Genomic DNA, 14,923 nt, shown 5'->3' with positions numbered 1-14,923 from the left:
GGTGGAGCAGGACAGGAAGAGGCACGAGAAGAAGGGGCCGTGGGGGAAAAGGCCAAGGGGGGGTGGGGTGCAGGTTTTGGGGGAAGAGGCGGAGGGGGGATGGGAAGAGGCAGAGCAAGAGCAGGGCATCGGGCTAAGAGGCAGAGGGGAGCGGGGTGCAGGTGGGGCCCCCACTTCTCTGGAGCTTCGCTTCCAGCGCTCGAAAGTTGACCACGAGCCCATGGGCCTCCGGCGGGGAGACCCGCCCCACATCCCCGGCGTTTCCCCCCCGCATGGACGGCCTTTTCGGGGAGGCTCAGCCTCCCGTGGCCTTTTATACGGGCTGCCCGTGCTCAGCTCCTTCCACACGCTGGAGAGGAGCAGCACCCAGGGGTGGGGCTGAGCCGGGGGGCGCTGGGTGAGGGGCAGAGGGCTCGGAAGCTGAGACCGCAGGGACACAGCGTGAGGCACCATCCCAGGCATCCCCATGAAAGGAGCAGAACAGGGTTTACCTGGGGTGGGGAGTGTATGGAGAGCGTCTCAGGGTCGGTGGAGATGTATTGCCCTGGTGAGCAAGTGTGGCTAAAACACAGGCCTCGCTGTGAGCAGGATTTGAACCTGCGCAGGGAAACCCGATTGGATTTCGAGTCCAACCCCTTAACCGCTCGGCCCTCACAGCTGTGAGTGACGTGGCCCCCAGTGGCAGTCTCTACTGGAGTGTCTGGAAGCCGAAGGGAGGGAGCTCTCCACCCTCAACGAGCAGCCGTAGCCATGTTGGCAGGAGAAGCTCTCCCAGCACCATAGCACTGTCCACACCAGCGCTTAGGTCCGTGTAACTTGTGTCACTCGGGGGGTGGCTTATTCACTCCCCGAGCCACATACGTTCTACCGACACAAGGGGGAGTGTAGACGCAGCCTTAGCAGAGACGCGATTAAGATCCACTTCCTGGACACTACTGTGCTAATAAACGATGGTCACATAAACACCACCCTATACCGGAAACCTACTGACCGCTGTTCCTACCTACATGCCTCCAGCTTTCACCCTGACCACACCACACGATCCATAGTCTATAGCCAAGCTCTGCGATACAACCGCATTTGCTCCAACCCCTCAGACAGAGACAAACACCTACAAGATCTCTATCAAGCATTCTTACAACTACAATACCCACCTGCAGAAGTGAAGAAACAGATTGACAGAGCCAGAAGAGTACCAAAAAGTCACCTACTACAGGACAGGCCTAACAAAGAAAATAACAGAACGCCACTAGCCATCACCTTCAGCCCCCAACTAAAACCCCTCCAACATTATTCAGGATCTACAACCTATCCTGAAGGATGACCCAACACTCTCACAAATCTTGGGAGACAGGCCAGTCCTTGCCTACAGACAGCCCCCCAACCTGAAGCAAATACTCACCAACAACCACACACCACACAACAGAACCACTAACCCAGAAACCTATCCTTGCAACAAAGCCCGTTGCCAACTGTGCCCACATATCTATTCAGGGGACACCATCACACGGCCTAATCACATCAGCCACACTATCAGAGGCTCGTTCACCTGCACATCCACCAATGTGATATATGCCATCATGTGCCAGCAAGGCCCCTCTGCCATGTACATTGGCCAAACTGGACAGCCTCTACGTAAAAGAATAAATGGACACAAATCAGATGTCAAGAATTATAACATTCATAAACCAGTCAGAGAACACTTCAATCTCTCTGGTCACGCGATTACAGACATGAAAGTTGCGATATTAAAACAAAAAAACTTCAAATCCAGACTCCAGCGAGAGACTGTTGAACTGGAATTCATTTGCAAATTGGATACAATTAACTTAGGCTTGAATAGAGACTGGGAGTGGCTAAGTCATTCTGCAAGGTAACCTATTTCCCCTTGTTTTTTCCTACCCCCCCCCCCGCCTCAGACTTTCTTGTTAAACCCTGGATTTGTGCTGGAAATGGCCCACCTTGATTATCATACACATTGTAAGGAGAGTGATCACTTTAGATAAGCTATTACCTGCAGGAGAGTGGGGTGGGGAGAGAGAAAACCTTTTGTAGTGGTAAACACCCATTTTTTCATGGTTTGTGTGTATGATAAGATCTTGTGTACTTTCCACAGTATGCATCCGATGAAATGAGCTGTAGCTCACGAAAGCTTATGCTCAAATAAATTGGTTAGTCTCTAAAGTGCCACAAGTACTCCTTTTCTTTTTACTGATAAAGTTTGCGGATGATACCAAGATGGGAGGGGTTGCAAGTGCTCTGGAGGATAGGATTAAAATTCAAAATGATCTGCACAAACTGGAGAAATGGTCTGAAGTTAACAGGCTGAAATTCAATAAGGACAAATGCAAAGTACTCTCCTTAGGACAGAACAGTCAGCTGCACACATACAGAGCAGGACGTGCCAGCCTAGGAAGGAGTACTGCGGAAGGGGATCTGGGGGTCATAGTGGACCACAAGCTAAATATGAGTCAACAGTGTAACCTTGCAAAAAAAGCGAACCTCATCCTGGGCAGGATGTAGCAGGAGTGTTGTAAGCAAGATACAAGACGTAATTCTTCTGCTCTACTCCATGCTGATGTGGCCTCAGCTAAAGTATTGTGTCTAAGTCGGGGCGCCACATTTCGGGAAGGATGTGGACAAATTGGAGAAGGTCTAGAGGAGAGTAACAAAAATGATTAAAGGTCTAGAACAGGGGTTCTCAACCTTTTTCTTTCTGAGGCCACCCACAACATGCCATTAAAATCTCCAGGGCTCAGTGTGGGAGGGGGAGGCTCTGGGCCGGGGAAAGGGGGGAAAACAAGTTTGCATAGGTATAGTTTGACTTCTGTTTTGGGTGGGCAGGGGCCCGTGAGGCTCAAGCCAGCTCCGACGTCGGGGTCTGGGGAGGGTATGCTACATCCACCCCTGACTCACCTCAGCAGGCCACCCGCCTGTCTGGACTTGGGGGGGGCCTACAACCAAAAATTATAACTCAAAGGTGCGGGGGCTGAGCTCAAAAAGTTTGAGGTGCAGGGAGAGGGATAGCTAGGGGCTGTGTGCAGGGGGGTAGCTCAGGGTGCAGGGAGGGAGGTAGCTAGGGGCTGTGTGTGGGCAGAGGGTAGCTCAGGGTGCAGGGAGGAGGTAGCTAGGGGCTGTGTGCTCTCAGGGCTCCCCTGCGCTCCCTGTACCCTGAGGGCTCTGCCAGCCACAAAGCAGCCAGATCCCCCCGCCCAGGCAGCTCTTACCAGCTGCATGAGCAAAGGGGAGCAGCTTCAACCCCCTGCAGCAGCAGGAGACCAGGCAACGCTGCGGCTGCCTGCTCCATGGCACCAGTCAGAGCAGCAGCTGTCCCAGGCTGCCGGACTCTGGCTTCCCACCTCCGACCTAGCCAGGGGGTGGAGAGAGGAGGTGGTGGAGGGGGGGTGTGGAGCTACCCCAGGACTGCCCTGCTCTTGCACTGTAGTTTGGGAGGGGTGTAACACCCCTGTGTTCCCCCAACTCTGCCCATGGGCTCAGGGCTTCTGTCCCTTGGGGAGCACCGGGGCTCGGGGCTCCAGAATTCAGCCCTGCTGCTCCCGGCTTCAGCCCTGCGGGAGGTGCTGGGGTTCGGGCTTTGGATTTTAGCCACGGGGCCCTGCGGCCCCCCTGAAAGGGTTCATGGACCCCCAGTGGGCCACGAACCCCCTGTTGAGAACCGCTGGTCTAGAAAACATGATCTACGAGAAAAGGTTGAAAGAACTGGGTTTGTTTAGTCTGGAGAAGAGAAGGATGAGAGGGGATATGAGAACAGTTTTCAAGTACATAAAAGGTTGTTAGAAGGAGGAGGGAGAAAAATTGTTCTTGTGAATCTCTGAGGACAGGACAAGAAGCAATGGGCTGAAATTGCAGCGAGGGAGGTTTAGGTTGGACGTTAGGAAAAACTTCCTGCCAGCATAGTTAAGCACTGGAACAAATTACCTAGGGAGGTTGTGGAATCTCTGTCATTGTAGGTTCTTAGCAGGATCGACAGTCACCGCTCAGGGATGGTCTAGATGAGGGGTAGTCAATTATTTTTTGTCAAGGTCCAAATTCTTCATCAATGTACAGTCGGGGCCAGACTGCAGAGAAAATCCTTTTAAAAAATAATAATAACGATAATATGTAAATAAAAAGTTTGTTGGGTCCGTTCAAAAGCGTCTGGCAACCCGGATTTGGCCCGTGGTTCGCCTGTTGACAGCCCCTGGTCTAGATAATACAGGAGAATTACGGAGACCTCGGGAATGGAGGTTGTTCGTAACTTTGCCCAAGCCGTTATGGGCTGCTCCTCAGGGCGGAGTGCTCGGAACGGGGGCTCACACTCTGCAGCGGCTGCCCGGCAAGTTTCTGATTCTCGCCCCCTGACTGCAAGGGTGATGCGTGAGGCACCCGGGGGCGCTTTGGCACCAGTGGGTGCGCAGTGCAGGCCGGGGCCCTTTCAAACGCAGCCGCTCCTCCAGAGCGCGGCAGGCGGGCAGGAGTTCGGGCTCCAGCAGCTGACGCTCTCGGCCAGGTTCCAGCAGCAGCTCAGGGAGCTTCTTTCCTGGACTGAGACTAAGGTTGCAGGCTTGTCCCCCTCCCAGCCAGAGGCGGGAAACAGCCCCTGTGGCTCGTGCCGACCCCAGCACTCCTTCTCGGGAGCTCACAGCTGTGCCTGTGAACCTCAGCGTCTTCACCTGTACGTGGCTGGCCTTCCGCGTGGCAAGTTGTGGGTGGGGGTGGGGACAGGCAGCCCCGATGTGCCGAACTGGACGATGCCATGCCGGCACAGCTCAGTATTTGTTGGGTTTTTTGTTTTTCGTCTCCGCTGCTGCCTGACTGCGTACTTCTGGGGCCACATGGTGTCTGGCTGACGGGTCCGTCTGTAACTCTGGTGTTCGTATTTTTGAGGTTCTACTGTACTTAGTCCTGCCTTGAGTGCAGGGGACGGGACTAGGACGGTCCTTCCAGTGCTGTGATTCCATGGACAGGACTAATGTGAGTTTTTTAATCTGACTTCCTGCATTACACCAACAATATGATTTTATCCAGTAATTCCCGCAGTGGAGGGAATATTCATCCCTACTATTTAAGAGAACACAAAGGATCCACTGATCAAGTTCCAGATCTCCGCTGTATAGTGGTGTGCAGTGAGCCCCTGTGCAGCTGAGCTCCTTGACAGTAGGAAGTATGCATCCCCTGTCAGTGCTCCTTAAATGCTACCCCACACCTTTGCAGTCCAAGACTAGGTCTTTTCAGAAAGAATGCTCTACAGCCACCAAGAAGGGGCCAGGCTTTACCTGAGAGCTAGGTTCATACCGAACCCTGCCTCTGTCAGACATCTTTTACTTCCAAAATCTTCTACTGGACGATTTAGGCATATAAGCATCACTCCTGATCCCTTCCCAGAACCCCACCCCTGAATGCTACATGCACGTAAAGCAAATGTTGACAGATTATCTGTTTTGGTCATGAGCCAGAAACATAGCTAATATTCTGACTCTGCAGCTCTCTCCAGAAAACCATGGCAAGAGAGTTTATTTGTAATGGGAAGAAATAATCTGCATTTTTAAAGTTCTTTGGGACAGTGATAAAAGTCATTTTAGACATGCAAAGTATTATGAACTTGGCACTCTCACACTTCGATGCTTCTGTAGGCTGTACTCATTGCACACACTGAGGGCTCCCGGCTGCCCTCCATTCCCCTCCCCCTCATGTGCCACCCTCCCATCCTCTCTGTTTCACAGATTCCCTGCAGCTGCTCACCCCTCTTTCATGTCACAGGCTCTGTCCCATGTTTCTTCATCTCCCCCAGGCTGGGGCTCTGTGTGCCCTCCGACCTTCCCCTACCACACAGAACTTCTGTATGCCTCCTCTCCCCAGACCAGGGTCCCCTTTTCTCCCCACCATTATTTCTTTTCTTTCTGTCTGAGAGACAAGTCATTGGGGGTGTCACCATTTTAAAATTATTTTGGGAAGATGATTGTTCAGCTTTGTAGTTGAGATTCCTCCAACATGGGAGTGACTGTTGAGTGTAGGACCTCTCTTCGTTCAGCCAGTTATTACTAGACAATGTTGCCTCCCCTAATTATCAAAGCTTTACTACTGAGTCACCTGTCTTTATTGGCAGTAACATTCTAATTAATATTTACTCCATTTAACTGTATGGTGATTGCCCAACCACTGTCTAACTCTTGCTTTGGTATAACTCGATTAAAGGGATGATAAACAATTTATTTCTGAATAGTCCCTTGAGCCTGATCATGCAGTCCTTTTGGGAGAGGGATGCAGAGATCCAGCTTTATAAACCAGACTTCTCTGTCTTTTATTCCTGTAACACTAGAAATAATTTTGTTTTTTTAAACAGGAGAATAAACCATCCCTCATTCAGACTGGTCCAGAAGCAACCCTGCAGACCCACCTCCTTGTATTTGAGGCCGAGAAATCCAGAAAAGAAAACCGCGTTGTGTGTTTAGAAATGAGAAAGGAACTCTTTCCGAAGCCTACATACAAATGAACTTTTAAATTTGAGGAGACAGAATAAAAACTGGTCCCAGTTACCAGGGAAATTATGTCTTGTTTATACTAATCTGGAATATATATGGGGATGGGCATTACATAAAATCAAATTTTGCATACTACAAATCTGTAAAATGCAAAAGGTGTGTTTAATAGAATTTTCTATATCGTTTCATTAATTTTTTTAGATAAAGAAAAAATATTAAAAATCATCAGTATTTTTTTCTGTCTTGGTTTCCTTTAAAGGACACGAAGCTTATTCTTACAGCAGCACTTCACTTAACCCTTAAGTACACTCTGACCTGAGAAACCAGCAGTTAGGAGGTACAATGGCAAAGGTTTTGAGAGCATGGAAGTGAGTTTAACTCAGCATTTCTCGCATGCGGCCACCAGGGGCTTTCTGTGCAGGCCTAACAGCCTCCTGGGCAGTGGTGGAGAGGCCAAAGCATCAGCCTCTCCCCTTCCCTCCCTGGTGCTCCTGCATGAGCCACCATGCACCGCCTCTGGAGACAGGTGGGGCACAATGCTGCAGGAGCCAGGTGAGTTCTTGACTCACCTGTGGGGTGGGCAGGGCACATTGGGGCTTGGGCTTCAGCCCTGGGTGAGAACCTGGCCGCAGGGCTTCAGCTGCACGGCTCGAGCCCCGGGCTCTGACCCAGGCTCCGGCCACGTGACCTTGGCCCTGGGCGCTAACCCCTGGCTGTGCAGCAGCAAGTGCTGGCTCCGGGCTCTGGCACCGACCCTGTTGGATCATATTAAAGAAGTTCTGTATTAAAATCACAAATGAGTTTGATTCCCCATAGTTTAAATTCGAGGGTATTACTAATTAAGAGGTCTCTTGGTTTTTGGTACTGTTTCTCTCCCTCTACGTATTTTAGGGAAAAGTGTCAATGCGGCCACCGGCAAGAATTGGTGGGTCACAGTCCGAGGCCACCAAAAAATGTGTTCGGAGAACCCCTGGTTTAAATGTACTAATAGGCAAAATCCAAACCAGCCACGTCTGCCTGAACCTTTTCAGGCAGGACTTCAGGTATCACCCAAAAGATCTTATTTTTCTTTGGTTCCATGTATACATTTGCTCAGATTTTACTTCTCCATTAAAAATGTAACCAATTCCCAGCTGCCTGGCAAGTGAGAGCTGGCTGAGTTTCCATGGTTCTCCCCGCACCCTTATGGGTGTGCTGCCAAGGGAGCAACACACAGGCCGGCAATGAATCTCAAGTGCCTCTAACTTGCCTAGCTCTTCTCAGCCATTTCTCTTGCTGTGAGCTGCCCTCCTTTTGAGCCCCACCAACTTCCTCACATGCAGGAACAGCAGCAGATTGCCATCTTGGAGCAACAGCTGAGGAAGGCGACTTTTCTGTCAGCACTAGAGTGGTCTATTGTATTGTGCTCTTCTTAAATAAGCAGGATACTGTGATCGTCCAGTGAGCGTGTCTCAGCTTTGTTACATCGAGTGCTTTAAAAGGGGTGATGCGCTGCACTGCGTGGGCTGAGAAAGATCTCATGTGCTCCCCATCATCAATTCTGAGATTTGCACTGATTGGCTTTAAGGCTTTTGGGGTGATGGTTCTATGACTCAAACTCAGTGGCTTTGTTTGGTCTACCAGAGTCTGCGGTTGGTGATCTTCGGGGATGGTACAAGCCTTACCTAAGACATTTAAGCGAGTTAGAATGTGGATGGAAGACTCTAGAATGAATGATGTGCGAGTTCCTCCCAGTAACAGGGATAGCCGTCTGCCTCTGAACATAGCTCAATTCTTATTGTGCTTAACACGCTGGAATATGAATGGCTGCTATGGGTGGCTGATAATCTATGAACATCATGTAGTAATTCCTGGTTTTTTAAATTATTGTTTTAGCTGGATGCCTGTATAATGTTTGATCAAATACTGTTCAGGGAGAAAGGTATAAAACCATCCAAGTATTTGCTATGTTTAGAGTGGTCATGTTCTGTGGGATACCTTCTGGAAGAACAGTAGTGTGGTTAAGTAATTCGTGTCACATTCTGTGCTGCACCCCTGCACCGAAAAAAGGATTTTCTGCCGCTTACACTATTTGCGGCTTCATTGGGTGAAAATAAAGAAGCAACAGTGGCCAGGTCTGAGTGTCCCTCCTCTAACAAAAATCTTGAAATAGTTCACTGTAAAATTAAAAACCAACTGTGGCTTGTCTTAAGTAATGGTAAGGTGACGTTTAGAAGGAAGCCTCCAGGTGCATCCTCACCTGTTCGTTGATCCAGCACAACTTCCTATACATTAGACTCTTACGACAGTCAGTAACGCTCTCTCTACCTCCACAATAGAGCTATTTAGAAAACGGGAGTTTGTATTCAGTTTGTATGAATGCTGTAATCTGGAAGGCCCAGATCCACAAAGGTATTTTGGTTCTTGACTTCCATTGGATTTCAGTGGAATTTAGGAGCCTAAATTTTACCTTGGTGGATCTGGGCCTAAGTAATTGCAGTTTGACAAACATGAAAGATTAGTAATTTGTGCAAAATAAGAAGTAATTAACAAATGAGGACCATCAGAATCCTTGTCTGAGGACTCCTAAAGCTTCAAAATACTTTAATGTTCTTATGAAATAATTCACATCCACTATCATTTCTTTGCCTGTAGTAAATATATTGTCCTTTTTAGTTGGCACACTGTTCTGATCGTTGTCTGTACAGTAATCTTTTGAGTAATTCAGTTCAGTTAGATGTTATCAGTCACCTGGAGTTTCTTCCTCAGAAGCTGTTATGGCTTTCAAGGCTCTTCTCTTCCTTAATCTTTCTGCATTTGTGATTGTCATAGGATGCAATGGGAAAAATCCAGAAAGACCTGAAAGAAAGATGATTTATGTTTATAGCTGGAGTTGCAATATGACTGTTCTAGACGCACAGATTCAAAGGCTAAAAGGGAGCGCTGTGATTATCTCATCTGACATCCTATATAACACATGTTATAGAACTTCCCCAAAATAATTCTTAGCATATATATTTCAGAAAAACATGCAATCTCAAGTTAAATTGTCAGTGATGGAGAATTCACGACAACCCTCGGTCAACTGTTCCAATAGTTAATGAGACTTTTAAGAAGTGAGAGTAATTGTCTGTCTCACTAACCCTCTAGTGGCTTAAAGTGCCTTTTACTGCTGTCTCGGCCAGCTCAGCGTCTCCATAAATGAGACCCGTTCCCATTTCCTCAAAAAGAACAGGAGTACTTGTGACACCTTAGAGACTAACAAATTATAGCTCATCTTAATTAGCCTCTTACAGTTTGTATGGCAACTCCCACCTTTTCATGATTCTCTGTATGTGTATATATCTTCTTACTGTATGTTCCATTCTATTCATCTGATGAAGTGAGCTGTAGCCCACAAAAGCTTATGCTTAATTGAATTTGTTAGTCTCTAAGGTGCCGCAAGTCCTCCCGTTCTTTTTCCGGATACAGACTAACAAGGCTGCTACTCTGAAACATCCCATTTCCAGTGGCCAAAAGAAGGGTGATTGCATATATACATATTCTCAAGGATTCATGCAAAGAAATGAAGAAAGAGTCTTTGGTACTCCAAGTATGCAGAGGATCACCAAGGAAAACCTATTGTCTTTTAAGAGAAATAAGCAAAAATCTTGGGAGACAGGCCAGTCCTTGCCTACAGACAGCCCCGCAACCTGAAGCAAATACTCACCAACAACCACATACCACACAACAGAACCACTAACCCAGGAACTTATCCTTGCAACAAAGCCCGTTCCCAATTGTGCCCACATATCTATTCAGGGGACACCATCACAGGGCCTAATAACATCAGCCACACTATCAGAGGCTCGTTCACCTGCACATCCACCAATGTGATATATGCCATCATGTGCCAGCAATGCCCCTCTGCCATTTACATTGGACAAACTGGACAGTCTCTACGTAAAAGAATAAATGGACACAAATCAGATGTCAAGAATTATAACATTCATAAACCAGTCGGAGAACACTTCAATCTCTCTGGTCACGCAATCACAGACATGAAGGTCGCTATCTTAAAACAAACAAACTTCAAATCCAGACTCCAGCGAGAAACTGCTGAATTGGAATTCATTTGCAAATTGGATACTATTAATTTAGGCTTAAATAGAGACTGGGAGTGGCTAAGTCATTATGCAAGGTAGCCTATTTCCCCTTGTTTTTTCCTACCCCCCCCCCCCCCAGATGTTCTGGTTTAACTTGGATTTAAACTTGGAGAGTGGTCAGTTTGGATGAGCTATTACCAGCAGGAGAGTGAGTTTGTGTGTGTATGGGGGTGGGGAGGGTGTGAGAAAACCTGGATTTGTGCTGGAAATGGCCCACCTTGATTATCATGCACATTGTAGGGAGAGTGGTCACTTTGGATGAGCTATTACCAGCAGGATAGTGAGTTTGTGTGTGTGGTTTTTGGGAGGAGGGTGAGGGGGTGAGAGAACCTGGATTTGTGCAGGAAATGGCCCAACTTGATTATCATGCACATTGTGTAAAGAGTTGTCACTTTGGATGGGCTATCACCAGCAGGAGAGTGAATTTGTGTGGGGGGGTGGAGGGTGAGAAAACCTGGATTTGTGCTGGAAATGGCCCAACCTGATGATCACTTTAGATAAGCTATTACCAGCAGGACAGTGGGGTGGGAGGAGGTATTGTTTCATATTCTCTGTGTGTATATAAAGTCTGCTGCAGTTTCCACGGTATGCATCCGATGAAGTGAGCTGTAGCTCACGAAAGCTGATGCTCAAATAAATTGGTTAGTCTCTAAGGTGCCACAAGTACTCCTTTTCTTTTTGCGAATACAGACTAACACGGCTGTTACTCTGAAGCAAATAGCTGAGATTGGAAAACACACTGAGTTACCTAGAAGTTTTTCAACCAGTTTTGTGACATGTGCTCCACAACCAATCCAGTGTTTGATTCTCTCGATGTTCAAGCCAACAAGCTTTTCATTGTGGCTATTTGGGAGTGGGTCATAGCAGCCCACTTGCTCCACATACTTGCTGTCCCGTGCTCGCTTGTTATATGCGGCCACTATACGGAAGAAGGGTCTGTTGGCACAACCACCAAGAGCCAATCGGATAGCTACGTGTCCTCCATGATAATTTTTCATAAGGAGATGAGCTGAAGGGAAGATCAACAGGTGTCACAATAGATTTGATTATAAACAGATGCGTATAGACGTCGAGCCAAAAAATTCCAAAGGCCTTAGAGAAAAGCTTGGTTTCATTTAAAAATCAAGAAAACTGCTGTAACCTTCCCTTACGAAGCAACAATAGATTATTCTTCATGATGGAATCGAAGTCTGTACCTTGCCAGGAGATTTATTTACAATAAAGATAAATAAATTTATTTACAATAAAGATGACAGATTTGCTCTACCAACCCTTAAGAGAGTTCAGCGGTGAAGGCTGCACATTCTCCACTAACTGTGATTGATTTAGAGGGATGCAGAAACTGGGGTCTGTCAGTACAACATGGTGTGCACGCACCCCTTAACAAGCCCTGTCTGCACTTACCAAGGTGCACCATGATGACCCTTGAAAGCACCTGAAAGAGGAAAAAGACCATGAAGGAATCCCCGCCACTCCCAAACACAGAACAAGGGGCTAGCCCACTGCAGCTGTGCCGCTGTAAATGCTATAGGGTAGACATAGCCTGAGTTGACAGAGACGAGAACCTGAAAGTTATACACCGGACCCTCGCTAGAACACGTGTCTATATAACACAAATTCTGATAGAACGTGGTTGCGGATCCCAAATTTAGTAATGGTCATTAACTTTCATTGTAACGCGGTCCCCACTGTAACGCAGTACCCGCTAGAATGCGGGATTTGGCATGGATCCCAAATCCCACATTCTAGTGAGGGTCCAGTGTAGTTTGAAAATCCTGAGGGAAACATGGGAGTTTAGTTGCAAGCCCTGCCCTGGCGCCTGTAGACTCTGTCTCTCATGACCCATGTGCCATGGCGATCCTGGGAATGGAAGTTTCAAAGCACCTGCCCCCACTCCCACTTTTATGCTTTGGGGTTCAGGTAACTTTCAACCTCTTAGGAGCACAGGCAAAATGAAAAGATTTTTTTTTCCCCTGGTAGCCCTGCTAGGCATCAGCCTCACTGCTGCACCCTGCCTGCTTTTCTGTTTCAATAGCTTTGTTGCTAGGGCAATGCCAACAAGTGCCACATGAGTACATAAAATCACTTGTCATTTTAAGGTAAGAATTAGTTTCCCCATTATATTGGTGTTCTGAGGATTTGGTATTATTTTATATATGTACGTTAAGGCTGTCAATCACAGTTATCTCACACGATTAACTCAAAAAAATCAATCGCGATTAATCACACTTATAACAATAGAATACCAATTGCAATTTATTATATATTTTTTGATACATTTTCAATACTGATTTCAATTACAACACAGAACACAAAGTGCAGAGTGCTCACTTTATATTATTATTTTTTTATTACAAATATATGCTCTGTAAAAATGATAAAACAAAAAAAATAGTATTTTTCAATTCACCTCATACAAGTACTGAAGTGCAAACTCTTTATTGTGAAAGTGTAACAAATGCAGTTGGGTTTTTTCTGATTGCATCACTGCACTCAAAAACAAAACAGTTTAAAACTTTAGCGCCTACAAGTCCACTCAGTCCTACTTCTTATTCTGCCAATCGCTAAGACAAAAGTTTGTTTACAACTGACAGGAGATACTGTTGCCTGCTTCTTATTTACAATGTCACCTGAAAGTGAGAACAGGCGTTCCCATGGCACTTTTGTAGCCGGCGTTGCAAGATATGCCAGATATGCTAAACATTCGTATGCCCCTTCATGCTTCGGCCACCATTCCAGAGGACATATTTCCATGCTGATGATGCTCGTTAAAAAAATAATACATCAATTAAATTTGTGACTGTACTCCTTGGGGGGAGAATTGTAGGTCTCCTGCTCTATTTTACCTGCATTCTGCATATGTTTCATGTTACTGCAGTCTTGGAAGATGACCCAGCACATATTCGTTTTAAGAACGCTTTCACAGCAGATTTGACAAAACGCAAAGAAGGTACCAATGTGAGATTTCTAAAAACAGCAACAGCGCTCGGCCCAAGGTTTAAGAATCTTTACAATTTTTTTGTTTTTTACAGAACAAATATTTGAAATAAAAAATAAATATAAATTGAGGACTGTACACTTCGTATTGTGTTGTAATTAAAATTAATATATTTGAAAATGTAAGCATGCCAAATATTTAAAGTAAATGGTATTCTATTGTTGTACAACCGCACAGTTAATCGTGATTTTTTTTAATCGCTTGACAGCCCCAATATATGTGTGTATGTGTGTCTATATGTACACACACTATGAAAACGACTTGATTGGGTTGCAGTAATTGTTATTCTTGGACATTAACTAGTTCAGGGACTCCTCAAATCTTGCTGCTAATTGCCTGCGGTTTAAGAAATAGCCGAGAACTCCCGGTTCACAGGACGTGTGTGCGGGTCTGTGTGTGTGTGTGGGGGGGTCTCTGGGTCTGTGTGGGGGGTGTGTGTGGGGGGGTCTCTGTCTCAGGGTCTCTGTGTGGGGGGGGTCTCTGGGTCTGTGTGTGTGGGGGGGTCTCTGGGTCTGTGTGTGTGTGGGGGGGTGTCTCTGTCTCTGGGTCTCTGTGTGTGGGGGGGTCTCTGGGTCTGTGTGGGGTGTGTGTGTGGGGGGGTCTCTGTCTCAGGGTCTCTGTGTGGGGGGGGTCTCTGGGTCTGTGTGGGGTGTGTGTGTGGGGGGTGTCTCTCTCTCAGGGTCTCTGTGTGTGGGGGGGGGGTGTCTCTGTCTCTGGGTCTCTGTGTGTGTGGGGGTCTCTGGGTCTGTGTGGGGGGTGTGTGGGGGGGTCTCTCTCTCAAGGTCTCTGTGTGGGGGGGTCTCTGGGTCTGTGTGGGGGGTGTGTGTGGGGGGGTCTCTCTCTCAGGGTCTCTGTGTGTGGGGGGTCTCGGTCTCTGGGTCTGTGTGTCAGGGGTGTGGGGGGTCCTCTCTGTGGCTCTCTGGGTGTTGGGGGGGTTGGGAATTCAAAGCCGCTGGTTTTATGCTGCGGCCCCCCCCGTGGCTGGCCCCGCTCCCGCCGCCGGCTCAGGGCGGCCTCGACCCCGGCCCCCTCTCGCGGCCGGCGCGCGACTACCTGGCGGAGGGGCGGCGCTGCCGGGCCCGGCCGGGCTCCTCCCCCCGCTCCCGCGCTCCCCGCCTGACCCCCTGGACCCGGGACGGCCGCTGGGGGGCGGGGAGCCCGTTACTTCTTATTCCGGTCCAGATGCCTTGGTTGAGGCATCGTCAAGGTCCAGACTTCAGAGAAAACAATAAAAACTAGTAACAATCCTGATCGTAATAAAACAATCCAAAGATTTCAGGATCTGCTGGACAGCAGCTGGTGGCCCAGCTTTGGCCCGC

At 47.8% G+C, this 14,923-nt stretch overlaps 1 protein-coding gene, 1 long non-coding RNA gene and 1 other non-coding gene across 3 annotated transcripts; 1 reads left to right on the top strand and 2 right to left on the bottom strand.

Annotated features, from left to right (window-relative positions):
• Positions 1-576: 576 nt before the first annotated feature.
• Positions 577-658, bottom strand: TRNAS-CGA (transfer RNA serine (anticodon CGA)). The gene has a single exon. It is a non-coding gene; the product is annotated as a tRNA-Ser (tRNA).
• Positions 659-4,845: 4,187 nt separating this feature from the next.
• On the top strand, positions 4,846-6,715 carry LOC142068592 (uncharacterized). The gene is made up of 2 exons (XR_012664473.1): positions 4,846-4,974; positions 6,344-6,715. It is a non-coding gene; the product is annotated as an uncharacterized LOC142068592 (long non-coding RNA).
• A 2,333-nt stretch (positions 6,716-9,048) lies between these two features.
• LOC125629933 (small ribosomal subunit protein bS16m) lies at positions 9,049-14,718 on the bottom strand. Its single transcript, XM_075118189.1, has 4 exons — positions 14,658-14,718; positions 12,011-12,041; positions 11,355-11,615; positions 9,049-9,320 (listed from the first exon to the last, which is right to left on the bottom strand). The coding sequence occupies exons 2-4, from the start codon at positions 12,021-12,023 to the stop codon at positions 9,205-9,207; spliced, it is 390 nt and encodes a 129-aa protein (XP_074974290.1). The 5' UTR covers positions 12,024-12,041; positions 14,658-14,718; the 3' UTR covers positions 9,049-9,204.
• Positions 14,719-14,923: the final 205 nt, after the last annotated feature.

The sequence above is a fragment of the Caretta caretta genome, chromosome 11 (assembly GCF_965140235.1).
Source record: "Caretta caretta isolate rCarCar2 chromosome 11, rCarCar1.hap1, whole genome shotgun sequence".
Lineage (NCBI taxonomy): Eukaryota > Metazoa > Chordata > Testudines > Cheloniidae > Caretta > Caretta caretta.
Note: the sequence above shows the minus strand (reverse complement) of the source record. Positions and strands in the feature narration are given on the sequence as shown.